The 12461-nt window shown below is 40.9% G+C and overlaps 3 protein-coding genes across 5 annotated transcripts in view; 2 read left to right on the forward strand and 1 right to left on the reverse strand.

Moving 5' to 3' along the window:
* Positions 1-9882, forward strand: part of lin37 (lin-37 DREAM MuvB core complex component) — a 99465-nt gene extending 89583 nt beyond the window's left edge. The window contains exons 2-10 of the mRNA XM_072394536.1: positions 6585-6684; positions 6938-7013; positions 7082-7132; positions 7215-7244; positions 7467-7552; positions 7683-7843; positions 8109-8240; positions 8370-8440; positions 9382-9882. Coding sequence (XP_072250637.1) covers positions 6651-6684; positions 6938-7013; positions 7082-7132; positions 7215-7244; positions 7467-7552; positions 7683-7843; positions 8109-8240; positions 8370-8440; positions 9382-9469 — 729 coding nt within the window. The 5' untranslated portion in view covers positions 6585-6650 and the 3' untranslated portion in view covers positions 9470-9882. The remainder of the gene's footprint in view (positions 1-6584; positions 6685-6937; positions 7014-7081; positions 7133-7214; positions 7245-7466; positions 7553-7682; positions 7844-8108; positions 8241-8369; positions 8441-9381) is intronic.
* Positions 325-1462, forward strand: hspb6 (heat shock protein, alpha-crystallin-related, b6). Its single transcript, XM_072394540.1, has 4 exons — positions 325-493; positions 576-733; positions 1017-1139; positions 1225-1462. The coding sequence occupies exons 2-4, from the start codon at positions 578-580 to the stop codon at positions 1378-1380; spliced, it is 435 nt and encodes a 144-aa protein (XP_072250641.1). The 5' UTR covers positions 325-493; positions 576-577; the 3' UTR covers positions 1381-1462.
* Positions 1546-6131, reverse strand: proser3 (proline and serine rich 3). 3 transcript variants are annotated; one of them, XM_072394508.1, is made up of 13 exons: positions 5735-6131; positions 5550-5661; positions 5194-5441; positions 4969-5117; positions 4789-4841; positions 4202-4266; positions 3989-4086; positions 3658-3893; positions 3041-3555; positions 2800-2944; positions 2370-2532; positions 2062-2143; positions 1546-1919 (listed from the first exon to the last, which is right to left on the reverse strand). In XM_072394508.1, the coding sequence occupies exons 1-13, from the start codon at positions 5743-5745 to the stop codon at positions 1868-1870; spliced, it is 1929 nt and encodes a 642-aa protein (XP_072250609.1). In that variant the 5' UTR covers positions 5746-6131; the 3' UTR covers positions 1546-1867. The 3 variants fall into 3 exon arrangements, with proteins under 3 accessions (XP_072250609.1, XP_072250608.1, XP_072250607.1); XM_072394507.1 differs by having other exon boundaries at positions 2800-2926; positions 3989-4122; XM_072394506.1 differs by having other exon boundaries at positions 3989-4122.
* Positions 9883-12461: the final 2579 nt, after the last annotated feature.

The following is a 12461-nucleotide window of genomic DNA, read 5'->3' on the forward strand; positions in this document are numbered from 1 at the left end:
TTATTTTTGGACAGACCTTCCTTGACAACCGACCTTAAATATAAAGCCCATACCCGCTACGCTGATTACACATCAATTGCCTGTTTGTATCAGTGTCATGACCTAAACTGAGGACCGTGACCATGTAAATGACCAATAAGCACGTTAACTGATAAATCTGCAACAGCTGCGTCACTTCCAAAACAATAGGCCTATACGCTCATCCTACGTGGCCGTGCCTGAACACCCAAGGGTACACAGTCTAGAACATGACAGAGGCAAGGTGCCCCAGCAGGATTCCCAGCTCATTATGCAACTCCAGTATAAAACACACACGGGACAGTCTGTCACGTCCAGCACACTGAGGGAGAGGATCCCGGAGTCAGACAGACGGGCGCGCCAGACCCCGCCCCCCATAGCACGCGCTGTGCTTTACTGAGGACAAGCCTGGAACACAAGCGGTTAAATACCAGAGGCGGCTCTTTCCCTTTATAGTCAGAGAACATAAGCGGAGGTAAGTGGCCCCGTGCTGTTTGTCTTGGAGAGTCAGCCGCAGTCAAGACAACCTTCCTCTTTTCAAAGTTTCTCCTTATCAGAAATGGACTTCATCCTGCCAAGTACCGTGACAAGTGACGGCATCCCATGGGAGAAGGTTTTACCACCTCTCATTCCTCGTCTGAACGGGACTTACGGTCATCAATACTGGTCTCCAACATTACTCGTTCCAGAGTCTGATAATGTCAGCTCCGCAGAGGTATGTTTTTTAATGTAGATAATTTATTAATGCAAATGTCAGACGGGCGCTTGAATGCATCATTGCTCATTAGACCCGTTAGTTAAGAGCTCTTACAGTTAGTTAAGATGAGAAGCCACTCTTTTCCTTTTCTAGATAACTAAAATTGATGGGAAGTTTGACTGGCATGAGGCTTCTTGAGCAGATGAAGATGCAGAGGCTCTGTTGGGGGGGTATTAGTGGTGCTGTAGGTGTTTATTTCTTTGTGAAGCCGTTTAACACTCTGACTCATGCTGTCTGGCAGGTGCATTGTGATGACAGCGGGTTTACAGTTCAAGTTGATGTGAAGCATTTCAAGCCAGAGGACCTGCTGGTCAAAGTGGTGGGAGACTTTGTAGAAGTGCAAGGAAAACACGAAGAAAAAAAGGTCGGTGTGCGTTCATCAGTTCTTTTACAGTCGCCACGATTTGAGTTGTCCTCTAAACTTGGTTTCAACTCTCTTCTGTCAAAAGGATGGCCCTGGCTTTTCAACACGGCAGTTTAACCGCCGCTACCGAATCCCAAAGGGAGTAGACACCCTGGCTCTGGAGTCGGCTGTCTCCCCAGACGGCGTCCTGGTCATATCTGCACCCATGTTGCAAACTGAAAACGCCAGATCTCCGACTTAATCCCATCAATGCCTGAACGGAAAGCCTCTGCACTGAAGTCTGCCATTTTCACCATATAAGAAAATAAACAAACGCAATCTTTTATGAACACACAGATGAAAACAGCAATAAATTCAGGCTTTCCCGGCTTATATTAACACGACGACATGTGCCAAAACACACTTACTCTGTCATGTTCTGATATTCCCTGCTCTCTGTGGTTTGTATATACTGCTCTGCTGTTAATCATCACTCCCATAATATTTCAATGAACCACACTTTGTAAATATTCGATGTTCACAGTTTAAGTCAGTTGTGATTTTTCTTAGTTTCTGTGGAACTTTTGTACATTCATTGTATTGTGCCAAAGATTTGATGCACCCAGACATATCTCCGACTTCTATAATGTGGAAATATTTCTTCAAAAAAATACAAATAAACTTTATTTCTTTACAAAATAATAAAAAGTGTAATCGTATAAAACACTCAAAGCGTCTCCTGCCAAAGTTCAAGTGAGTCGTCGGTCCTCCAGGAGGCCATTCAGCACGGCGTCCACTTCACTAAGAAGGAAATTACAGAAAGCTTTCAGTGACATTAGCTTCTTTTCTTGATTAAATGATAACACCATGGAAGCTTTAACACAAAGAGGTTGTCGAGATGTAACTAAACGTCAAATTGTGGGGAACAATTCTTCGAATCTACCTGAGCTGATCCTTGACCCATTTCCTCTGCTGGCGGAGGACTTGTAACAGAGGGTCGTCTTCAAATTCTTTTTCATCCGAATCTGAATTTAAAAAAGAAACAACATGATGTAGAAGGAATGGGCAGATTTCATGAGCAAATCCCAACAGAGGGCAAGTTACTGTTGCAGTTTAGACACGATGACACGATCTGGATTCACTTTGTGAGAGTTTGGTATAAATAAACGATGCCATTTTAAATCTGGATCTTTGGTCCTTGATATTAACTCCGCATTATGATATCAGAGCCGTTTGCTACCACAAGCTCACCTTCAGCCTCCTGAAGCAGCAGGGAAATGACTTGTACAGAGTCCTGGCTCTTCTGAGCTTGTGAGCGTGAGGACACAGTGCGAGGAGGAGGAAGAGGAGATGAAGCGGGGCTCGTCTGAGCCGGAGGAGAATCCACCACAGGGAACAATACTTCTGAAACTACCTGTCAAAGCCAGTTAAAAACAGTTAATTCAGACTAATTAACTGCTGTATTATTATTGTGCTATTACATCAGATTAACTACAGTTAATCTTTTGACTGTTGCCAGGTTACGCACTTCTGACAGCGGAGAAAACACTTGGAGCAAATAAGCACACCACCTCTCTGCCGTCAAAACACGCAAGCATGCATTCAACTGAGAAAATTAACTATAGTAACCTTCAAACTGGTAAATGAAGCGTAAAAGTGCTCAGCTTGCCCTTGCACTGACCTGTCCTAAGGTAGTGTGAACCGGAGAGGGTGGTGGCTCGTGATCAGTAGTGCAGCTTTTACTGGGAAGCTCTCGGTTTCCTTCCTGCCGGTGCTGCTCTTTCCATGATGCAACCTTTTTTGGAAGGCTGTGATGGGAAGAAGCCCTGATTGTAAAGAATACCCCAGAGGATGTTCACAATCCAGAGTATACCTGCATTCAGACATGACTATTGTACACAAGTCATGCTTTAATACATCACCTTGCTGATTTCCTGTGTTGTCTGGCGGAAAGTGCGGTCTTCTTCTCCAACTCTTTGGTCTCTGCTTTCTTCTTCTTGTTCCTTTCAGGCACTTTTTGGTGACTGCATCCCTGTCCTTCTACAGCTCCATATGATGCATGTGGCGAGGTTGACAAATGCTCATCAAGCATACCGCTGATGATATTCAATGAGTTTTCAGGGACTTGTTTTTTCTTATGGAGAGGCTTGGTTTGAGTTTCATCTGACCTCTGTGAAATTCTTTGCTTCGTAGCATCATCAGGTGGCTGGATGGGGCAGGGAAGGACATCACAGAGTAAATGCATGTGGGCAGGGACGTGGTTAATAGCCTGGGGTTGAGACACCGACGAGCTGGGGACAACACAGGCAGGAAAGGGTTGAGGACTTGGATCTGGGGGATATAATCTGTGGGCCTCTGTGGTTTCTGGGTGTGGAGCAGTGATGTGTGGTCGAGCATCTCTTTGGGAGAACTGGGCAAGTTGAGAGCTGTGTTGTCGCTTTGGATTATGCAAGAAAGAGGAAAATCATGTCATTTTTTAAATGTCAAATACATATCTAACAAAGAATATGCAGAATTCATCAAACACTTTGATTCCAACCTTGTAAGGCTGTTCATGGGCAGACGGATGAGTTAAACTGGGGTTCTGCCACGTTAAGGTAGAACCATGAAAACTGGAGCGCTGCAGGGACTGTGGCCGTTCCCTGGCTTGCTCCATCTTCCTCCGTAAACGCCACTGGAACAAAATGTCTTCTTCTGGACGTGTGGGGGGGCTCAAATTAGGGATGAAAGACTTTTGGAAGGACACAGCACGAACTGATTCTGAGCTGTCCTTAGCTGTGAACATATGAACACAGTCTTGTGGCGTTAAATATCGAACGTGAAAAAAAAAAGAAAAGAATGGTACGTATGGAATGTTTAAAGTGCCTCACCAGCAGTCGGTTTTATCAAACTGGGAATCAAAGGTTGTCGCACGGTCTCGTCCACACTGACTGAAGAGGAGAAGTCTGAGGATCCCAGACCCTCTGAGCTGACAGGGACAGATCCATCACTCGGACTACGTTCACTGTTAACAAGGTATCAGGTTCATTTCAACTCATGGACTGTACTGAGTTATCATTAATGTCACTTTTGGGTTGAAGTACCTTTTCAGCAGAAGACTGTCAGCCCTCTCTTGAAGGTGTAATATCTCTGGGTCATCGAATTCACTCTGGGATGTGTCAGACAAAACCCCAGAAACAAAGAAAATGAAAAAAGTGCAACAAAAGATATTCTAATTTTGTCCTGCTGTGTAAAAGGAGTAGCGTTAGAATAAGAGTTCTCACAAATCATCTGGTCTTACATAATAATACTAACAAATATGCAAATGTTTTTTTGTTTTTTTATGCATTTGACAGCAACAGGCCGAACTATGTTTCAAATGCGGTTGCATAAACAGTGACTCCCCAGTCTTCTAATACACAATGGTTTCCAAACACAGAGCTGTGGCGCTGAAATGCAAATATTTATATGGAACACAATGTTTCTCCTGAAGAGAATCAGGCCTACAGGCATTCAGACAAACTTGGAATAAATCAAGGCACCGTGTAAGGCAAACGTTCCACTCGAACAGCATAACGAAAACACATTCAGAATAACTTCTTGCTAACAGTACAGCAGAGCTTCAGTTTGGTGGGCAAAGACAACAGGCCAAATTGTGACTCATTTCCAGTAAACTGCCAAATACACTCACAGTGAAGGATCTGTCGTGCCGACGCCGTCCAGCTGAGCTGTAATCATGGTCATCTTTCAGGGCCAAGGGTGTCCATTCAGAGGAAAAAAGGGGGCACAGAAAGATTGCGACAGAAATTTGAGAACATTCGTGAGCTTATAATAGTCAGCAGCCCAAACAAATAAATACAACAGTGCATACCTTTGTCTGTTCTGTTAGTAAATATGGAACTGGAGGCTGCCGAGTGTGATATCCACCAAAAAGGCAACTGCTTCTCTCCGCTGGCAGAGGCCATCTGCAGGCGCTCCTCTCGACTCTGAGGCTGACCATGGCGAAAACGATCTATATATCTGGAAAAAGCGAAGGTCAGTGCTTTGCAATGCAAAAGCAAAAATCATAGTGTAAGAAAAAGAGAGTTAGACGAACTTAGCAAGCACTGAATCCTCCTGAACTCCTGGAGAAACGGTTAATGTCTCTGATCTCGTAGACTTTTTGTTTTTCTCCATTTCAGGAGAGGATTCGCAGTCAGTGGAGGGCCAGATCTCTTTAAAAACAGGTTGCCCATCAGCAGCAGAAAAATGCCGGTCATATTTCTTATACGGCTGCCGGCTCTCCTCGCTTAAAGAGTGCAATTGTGCACTGGATTTCTGGCACGAACGAGTAGGACTCAGAGTCTGCAAAGAAAAAAAAGAACCAAAAATAAATGCTACAGGTACTTACAAAAATCTAAACAAACATGATCTGGATTATGCACGGTACATATGGCTGACTTTAAAACATACAATGTTTTTCTCTTTCTTTGACAGGGACTGCTTGACAGATGGGTGGTAGTGTTCCCTCGTCCTCACTGTGGATGCTGGTGGGAAGGGGTTCTGCTTTGTGAAAACGGGTCCACTATAAAAACAACAAACATTAAGAACTGTAACAGCTGTTAAAGGTCATTTCAAATGTCTCCATTAGGTCTTACCTGGATTTCATAGCAGTTTAGGAATGCCACGGAAAACAAATCAGTGGTGCACAGGTGAGACTGTTTCAGTGTGGGTCTCACTTATGCCTGACCTTAAGTCATCAGTCTTTTTGCTGTCTTGACAAGTTCATCAATATAGTAGACGACCACATCAGCCGCTGAATTTCGGTGCTTGCATAGCATGTCCAGAAGAGTTACCATGGAATAAATAAACATAAACTGCCTTTTACCAGACGACCAGACCCACTATTGTTGGGGTTTCAGGAAACCTTTAAACCAAGCGCAACTTTTCAGCAGAAAACATAAGACATAACACGCAGCTCTCTTATGTCATAAAAACACATAGCATTGTCGATGAAACCAGAAGAAAACGTTACGGCTCGTGCCTATTGTGGTTTACTGCACGAACTATAGCCAATAGACACTGCGTTAAAATAATGGACGTGTTTTTTGGCCAATCACAGGTAACGTGTGATGTGCACAGGCACCAATCAGGCAATAGGAAACTGGCAGCGCGCGGAAGAGGAAACCCTCTAAAAGCTCTGCGCTTGTAAAAACAAGCTAAGTTAGCAACGGTACTTAGGCTAGTAGATAGTCTAACTGTCCGCTGTAATTATGAAGCAAATGGTCGACAGTGCCTTTTAGGCGACTACATTGAAATAACTAGGGGTAGCCATTATTCAGTGATTCATTTGTGGACTAGTTTTAACGTTAGTCATTTTTTTACGCCTGGCGCAGAGGTTGGCTAGCTTGATTTAAAACGTAGCCGCAGCTAACTCGCAAACGTTGCTATTGGCAAGTAGTCGACTAGCAGTCGTTATCGACTCAAAAGACACTATACTTTGATTAGCAGCAGTTACAGAGCTGCTTTAAACTTGTGCATTTTTCTGAGACACGTATAGAAAAATAGGAAATAATGCACCACGTCAAGATCAAGACTGAAAGGCCAGGTAAAATCATAAATATGGCATCCATGAAAACATACCATAATGATCGATTTGTCATCAGTCACCTGCTGCAAAATATATGGGATTCGAAGGTCTTTTAAATGCAAACTATGATTAAGTCATTTTTTAAAAACTTAGTAACAGTGGATGTGATAAACTCCTAAATCCACTATTAACCACCTAGTAACCATGTAAGCGTGACTTGTTTTCATAGATATCGCAACCACTTTTTAGACTTTGATTCTTACTTTTCCAGATGTGGAAGGCGCCGGTGCTCGCAGCAGGTTAGACGCTGTGCTGAAGGGACTTGTGGAGAAGAGTGAAATTGAAAGGTTAGTTGTTAGATAGTCGATTTGATGAACACTTTTAAAACAACCCGATAACACTTTACTTCGAACAGGGAGACAAATGAGGGCGAACCAGGGAAAATATCAGCGGACTCCTTGAGCAAGTATGGGCTTTTTTTGTTTTTCAATTTTGATAAATGTACACAAAGTTGCTGGTGGATTACTTACTCACTTTCCTCTCTTTAGGGATCTGTCGCCATCATCTGCTGGAAAAAGGCAAGTGTCTGTATTTGTCAATTTTCAACTTATTGAGTACAAATAGAACTTTTTTGTCTTTTAACCTATTATGTGTAGCTGGGAAAAAATATTTTCCACTATCCTGTCTCTCCAATCAGAGCTCTTTAGTTGCACACAATGGTGAATTGAAACATTTAATATGTAATCTTGTTGTCTTCTACTTTGTTATGTGTTTATTGATTCGCTCACACTGTCCTTCAGACCCTCGACTCGATTTCCACAGCACCGGAGGAAGAAGCGAAAGGAAATGGATGAGGGCTTACCGGAGACCAATCAGCATAAACAAAGTAAAATAAGTATAGATGTTTGAAAACGCCACAGTAAGAAATAATGGTGTGCAATTGATCCTTGCTGAACTTCCTTTATTGCCTTTTTAATTTATTGCTGTTGTATTTTCTGCCCATCTCCTCTTGCCAGATGCTTACGTTATTAAGTTGTTCGACCGCAGTGTTGATTTGGCTCAGTTTAATACCAGCACACCACTGTATCCTATCTGCCGTGCATGGATGCGAAACAATCCCTCCGTTCGAGAGCCAGCTGCTTTTCCAAGCTCCCCACACAACATGACGGAGGAAGAGGTGAGTTAAATATACTTTTTCTTACTCTTGTTACAAGTTAGTTGTTAGTAAACCTGTAATTTTATGCAAAGTTTTCTCTGAAATAGTAAACTTTTAAAGAAAGTGTCCACTGGAGTTCTTATTGTAATTCAAAGATGTCGTTACGCCATTGCTTCTAATGATCATTACACCTGAAATGCTTAGGTGCAAATAACGGTGGTGCTGCGTTTGTTTGTATTTAGTCATTTTTATTGATTCTATGTGCTCATCTTTTTTGTGTTACCAGGTATCAGACATGATGAACGGTAAAGGTCAGACTGTGTACAGACTTCCTCCTCCAGCTTCCTGTCCGGTTGGCTCTTCTGGTGAACCTGTCAATCTGAGAATCCCACAGACTGAAAAACCCACCGTTACCAAGGTTTTTGCCTCATACGTGGTTTGAAGTTTTATTTTGTTTTGGTTTGTTTTTGCATAGTTATATGAAACTGCACAAGTCTGCTTATATGTGGAGTCCATCAGTGAAAAAAGGTCAACTCTGTTTCTACAGCTAATGGATGTCGCTGTATCAGGATCTCTCATAAGTGATCACATGGAACGTTGGAAAAAGATAAGGCAAAAGTAAGTTCTTGAAAAGCTGTTTCGGATTAACTACACAACAATTTTTTCACATTGTCATTATGCTGTTACTCAGCTTAACGAAGGCTTCTCCTTCAGGTGTTCTTGACATTAGGTGCTAAAGTGTCAGTATGAGCCAACTTATTAACGTCAGATGTATACACATCACACATCAAATCTCTAAGACGGAACCAGACTTCAAAACAAAGTCCTCCATGCGTACATTTTAACACTGACACATAACTAGGGACAATCCATTGATCCTGTCCATCAAAGTTAGGTTTGCTGAATCATAGAAATCATATTTTTTTTTCTTTTTAATGCTTTCATTTGATATGAGATTTGCTTGTTCTTTACACGGAGCCTCTTTAGGTTAATTGTTATCGTGTGAAACCTGCACAGCATACATGGTATTGGTTTATTTGTGTGGAAATCTGATTCCTCAGAGCCTTCATGAAGCCTATTTGTTATTTGATATTTTACTGGGATTCACTGTCTGACACAAAATTTTAATTTAAGGAAACACATCAATGATTTTGGTAATTGGACCTCCGTAAAAAAGACCTTCCTGGAAAAGGTCCCTGTGATGGAAATGCAGCTATTAACAAATTGACAAAGGAGGCCATGATTAAACAACAGTTTTGGTGGAATTTGATGGAAAACACTTGACTTACTGCCCAACTCTGCTCAAATCAACTCTACTTTACATCTGACATTTTGAGTGACAGTTGGGAAATGCAAATCTTTTTGTGTAACATTGATATCAACAGAGAGCATTGAATCCACTAGATTACACTTAAACCTGTTTCTATTAAAACAAAGGTCATTTCCAGGAAAGTAGTGATGTACAACATGTATAAAGATTGGCTGTGATGTCCAGTCGAGATGAGGATGCCAAAATGATGGAAGTATTAAGTTTAGAAAGAATTTTTATTCTTTTCTAGATGGAAGGAGTGCTCCAACAAGAACCAGTTAAGATACAGCGACAGCATCAGGATCCTGAAGGAAATGAAGGACCTCTATGATCACTAACCTGTTGCCTTTTAGCTCTCCAGCACAGAATGGACTCTTCATTTGGAAAGAAGCCGTGGCTTTGGAGTTTGAACACAGCTGCCTTCTACACAGTCGGACTCCCTGCAAAGCCTTTACAGAACTCTGAGACTTACAAGACCACATGTCCTTTTGATTACAGGAAATATCGGTTGACTTTTCTTTTCTGGGATTGTTGCTTCTTATTCACAAAACTCAGTGTAGATCTCTTAATAAATTAAGTTTTTAGTAGTATTTTTCAAATGTCAACGTGATGAAAAATGATTAAAGTCCTTTGCAGGCTCTTCAGTTCTCAGGTTTCCTTCTTTGACACCGCCCTCAAATAACAGAAAAGCATATATACATAGAGGTTTGTTGAAAATGTGGTTGGCCTGTAAGAATTCACCACAAATTCGATGGTAGAAATCAATTACCACTTACTTTTTTTTCTTTTATGGCTGGGACAGAGTAGTTAAACAATGCACTGAATGTAACGTGGTTTAGAATCACACCACACTGTTGATATTTGTGATATTAGCCAGTTAAGTTGTGAACAAAGTCTATAATTTTAAGCACAATTCTAATATTTGCACTCGAGGAATTTCATTTTATGTCACTTTCTCCGTTTCCTACTAAATTAATTTTTTACTTCTCCATAAATTTCTCTGACGGCTGTAATTCAGAGTTATTTTACAGCATGTTAAGTATGCAATAACTTAGTGGAATAAATGCATTTAATGCTTTGGTGTAAGAAAATAGCCTTTTTCAATTGTCAATATTTCTGCTCTCTTGCTAACTGAAGTCTGATAAGTGGCTTTCTAAAGTCTACACAGCTGTTTAATCTCAGTCAAATTTGAATAAATTAGATGAATTTTGACCCAATTTTAGTAGTTTTAATTGTTTTTCTTTTGTTTTCATGCTGCAGGACAATAATTTGACCCATCTGAAACAGAGTAACATGACCACGGGATGTGTCTTCCACGTTCATGTTAACTTGTCATATGCAGGTTAAGACGCAGTGGGGCTCAGTATCACTACGAAACGCGTCGGACGAGAAAATCGCACAAAGTGTCTCGGCATGCTGCCGTTTCCAAAAACATAAGAGGGGTCCTAAATAGGGAGGACGTACAGTTTGCAATTTATTGGAGTTTTTTTGTAATGGTTTCAACACAAGTTTCAGTGCTGGAGAGCAGGACTTAAACTGGCTGTTCAGATATGAGAAGCTACTCACTGATCAGTGTAAAAAAAGCTTGTTTCCAACTGAAGTATATTAATCACTGCACTACACCTCCAGTTGAGAGCGATAGACATCATTTTCACTCATGGACTGGTTACCGAAGAGTCCAGTCCTTAACCCTATTGAGAATCTTGGGAATATGCTGCAGAGGACATCACCGATACAGGACCTGTATACCTTCATAACCTAACTTTAACAAAGTACTTTCAACGCACGACAACATCGAAGGCTACAGCAGAATAACTAAAGAAGACCTCTTACGTGGTCAGTTTTAACTGTTGATAACTCACTCGCTGCTGCTGAAGGATAACTGGCATCGTGCAGCAGGTCTCCACGCGTCAGAAATTGATGCCAAAGGGGTTCTCCGTCCGTTAAGAACTGATGCGAGGAGCTCTTGATCAAGTGGTGGTATGTGACAAGTAGGGAATGAAATTAACAATGTGTAATTGAAGATGTTTGTGTAAATCAGTATCCGTGATACTCTAACAGGAGTCTGAACTTTGAGTCTTATGCCTTCCAACCAGTGAATAAAAATGGATTGAAGAACAACTCGTCTTTTCTACACATCGCGCACTTCTTATCATGCTTTATCTGACAGATTATTGCAAGAGTATATGCAGATGCTCTTGTGTTTGTGTAAACCACAAACTGCATTGACTAATAACAGGAAACTGCCTTTTTTTTTTAAAGCAGCTTCTCAAAAAAAACTTCTTTGAAGTACTCGGATAAAAATAATAGTTTTGATATTGCAAAACACCAATATTCCTCAGCCGTGCTTTCTAAAATAAACGGGGCACACTGTAAGAAAACATCATTTTAAAATAATTTTTTTACAGGGTTTGATTCAGAAGACAAACCAAAAGGACATAAACGTCCAGCATCAAATTCTTAATATCAAAATGTTGGTCAACACGTTGGAGGAAAGCATTCAGATCTGCTAATTCTACAATTTCAAAACTTTTAAAAAAGGAAAACTTTTTAACTTATTAAACCATGTTTAGTCATAGATCTTCTTTTTTTCAACCTATAAAAAAAGAATAGATAGAAAAGATAAAAAAAAAGATCATTCAAATAGAAAAAGATCATTCTTTCTTTACAAGGCCACTGAGGGGCTGTGGCTGCCACATGTAGTAAATTACACTACATGCCACATTCACCACAGATTATCCTGCTTAATATCCCACCACATTCACTGATGCAACGTGGGGTCACACACTGGAGCAGTGGGCAGCCATTCTCAGAGTCGCTGGATACGATTAACACAAAACATTTATTTCTTGCAAGAAAGAGACAAGTCCGCACAACCTGTCAGGAAGCTGGCTCAGAGTTGTCTGCTAACAAAATTTTGATATCATTTATGTTTACTGGGAAAACTCAGTGTGGGAAACTAACATTACAGTTATGGGAAAACGAGTTCAGGCAGTCAAAAACAATTTTGCTTGTTACACAGTGTTATGACAACCAAAAGATAGGAGGAAGCGTCCCCCCCCATCACATGAACCTTTGTTCTTGCATCTTTTCTCATAGTATAACTCGTGGAATGCACAAAGCTTACATTTCATTAACATGGATTCTGCTATAGATTGAAAAAAAACCCCTCTATGACTAAACATGGTTTAATAAGTTAAAAAGTTATTACTTTTTTATATACCCTATTTATTTTAGAAAGCACGACTGAGGAATGTTGGTGTTTTGCGATATCAAAACTATTATTTCTATTTGATGAACTTTTTCACATGGCCACTTATATGTTTTTGC

This window comes from Leuresthes tenuis, unplaced genomic scaffold, assembly GCF_036924035.1.
Source record: "Leuresthes tenuis unplaced genomic scaffold, fLeuTen1.0.hap1 SCAF_10, whole genome shotgun sequence".
Classification (NCBI taxonomy): Eukaryota; Metazoa; Chordata; class Actinopteri; order Atheriniformes; family Atherinopsidae; genus Leuresthes; species Leuresthes tenuis.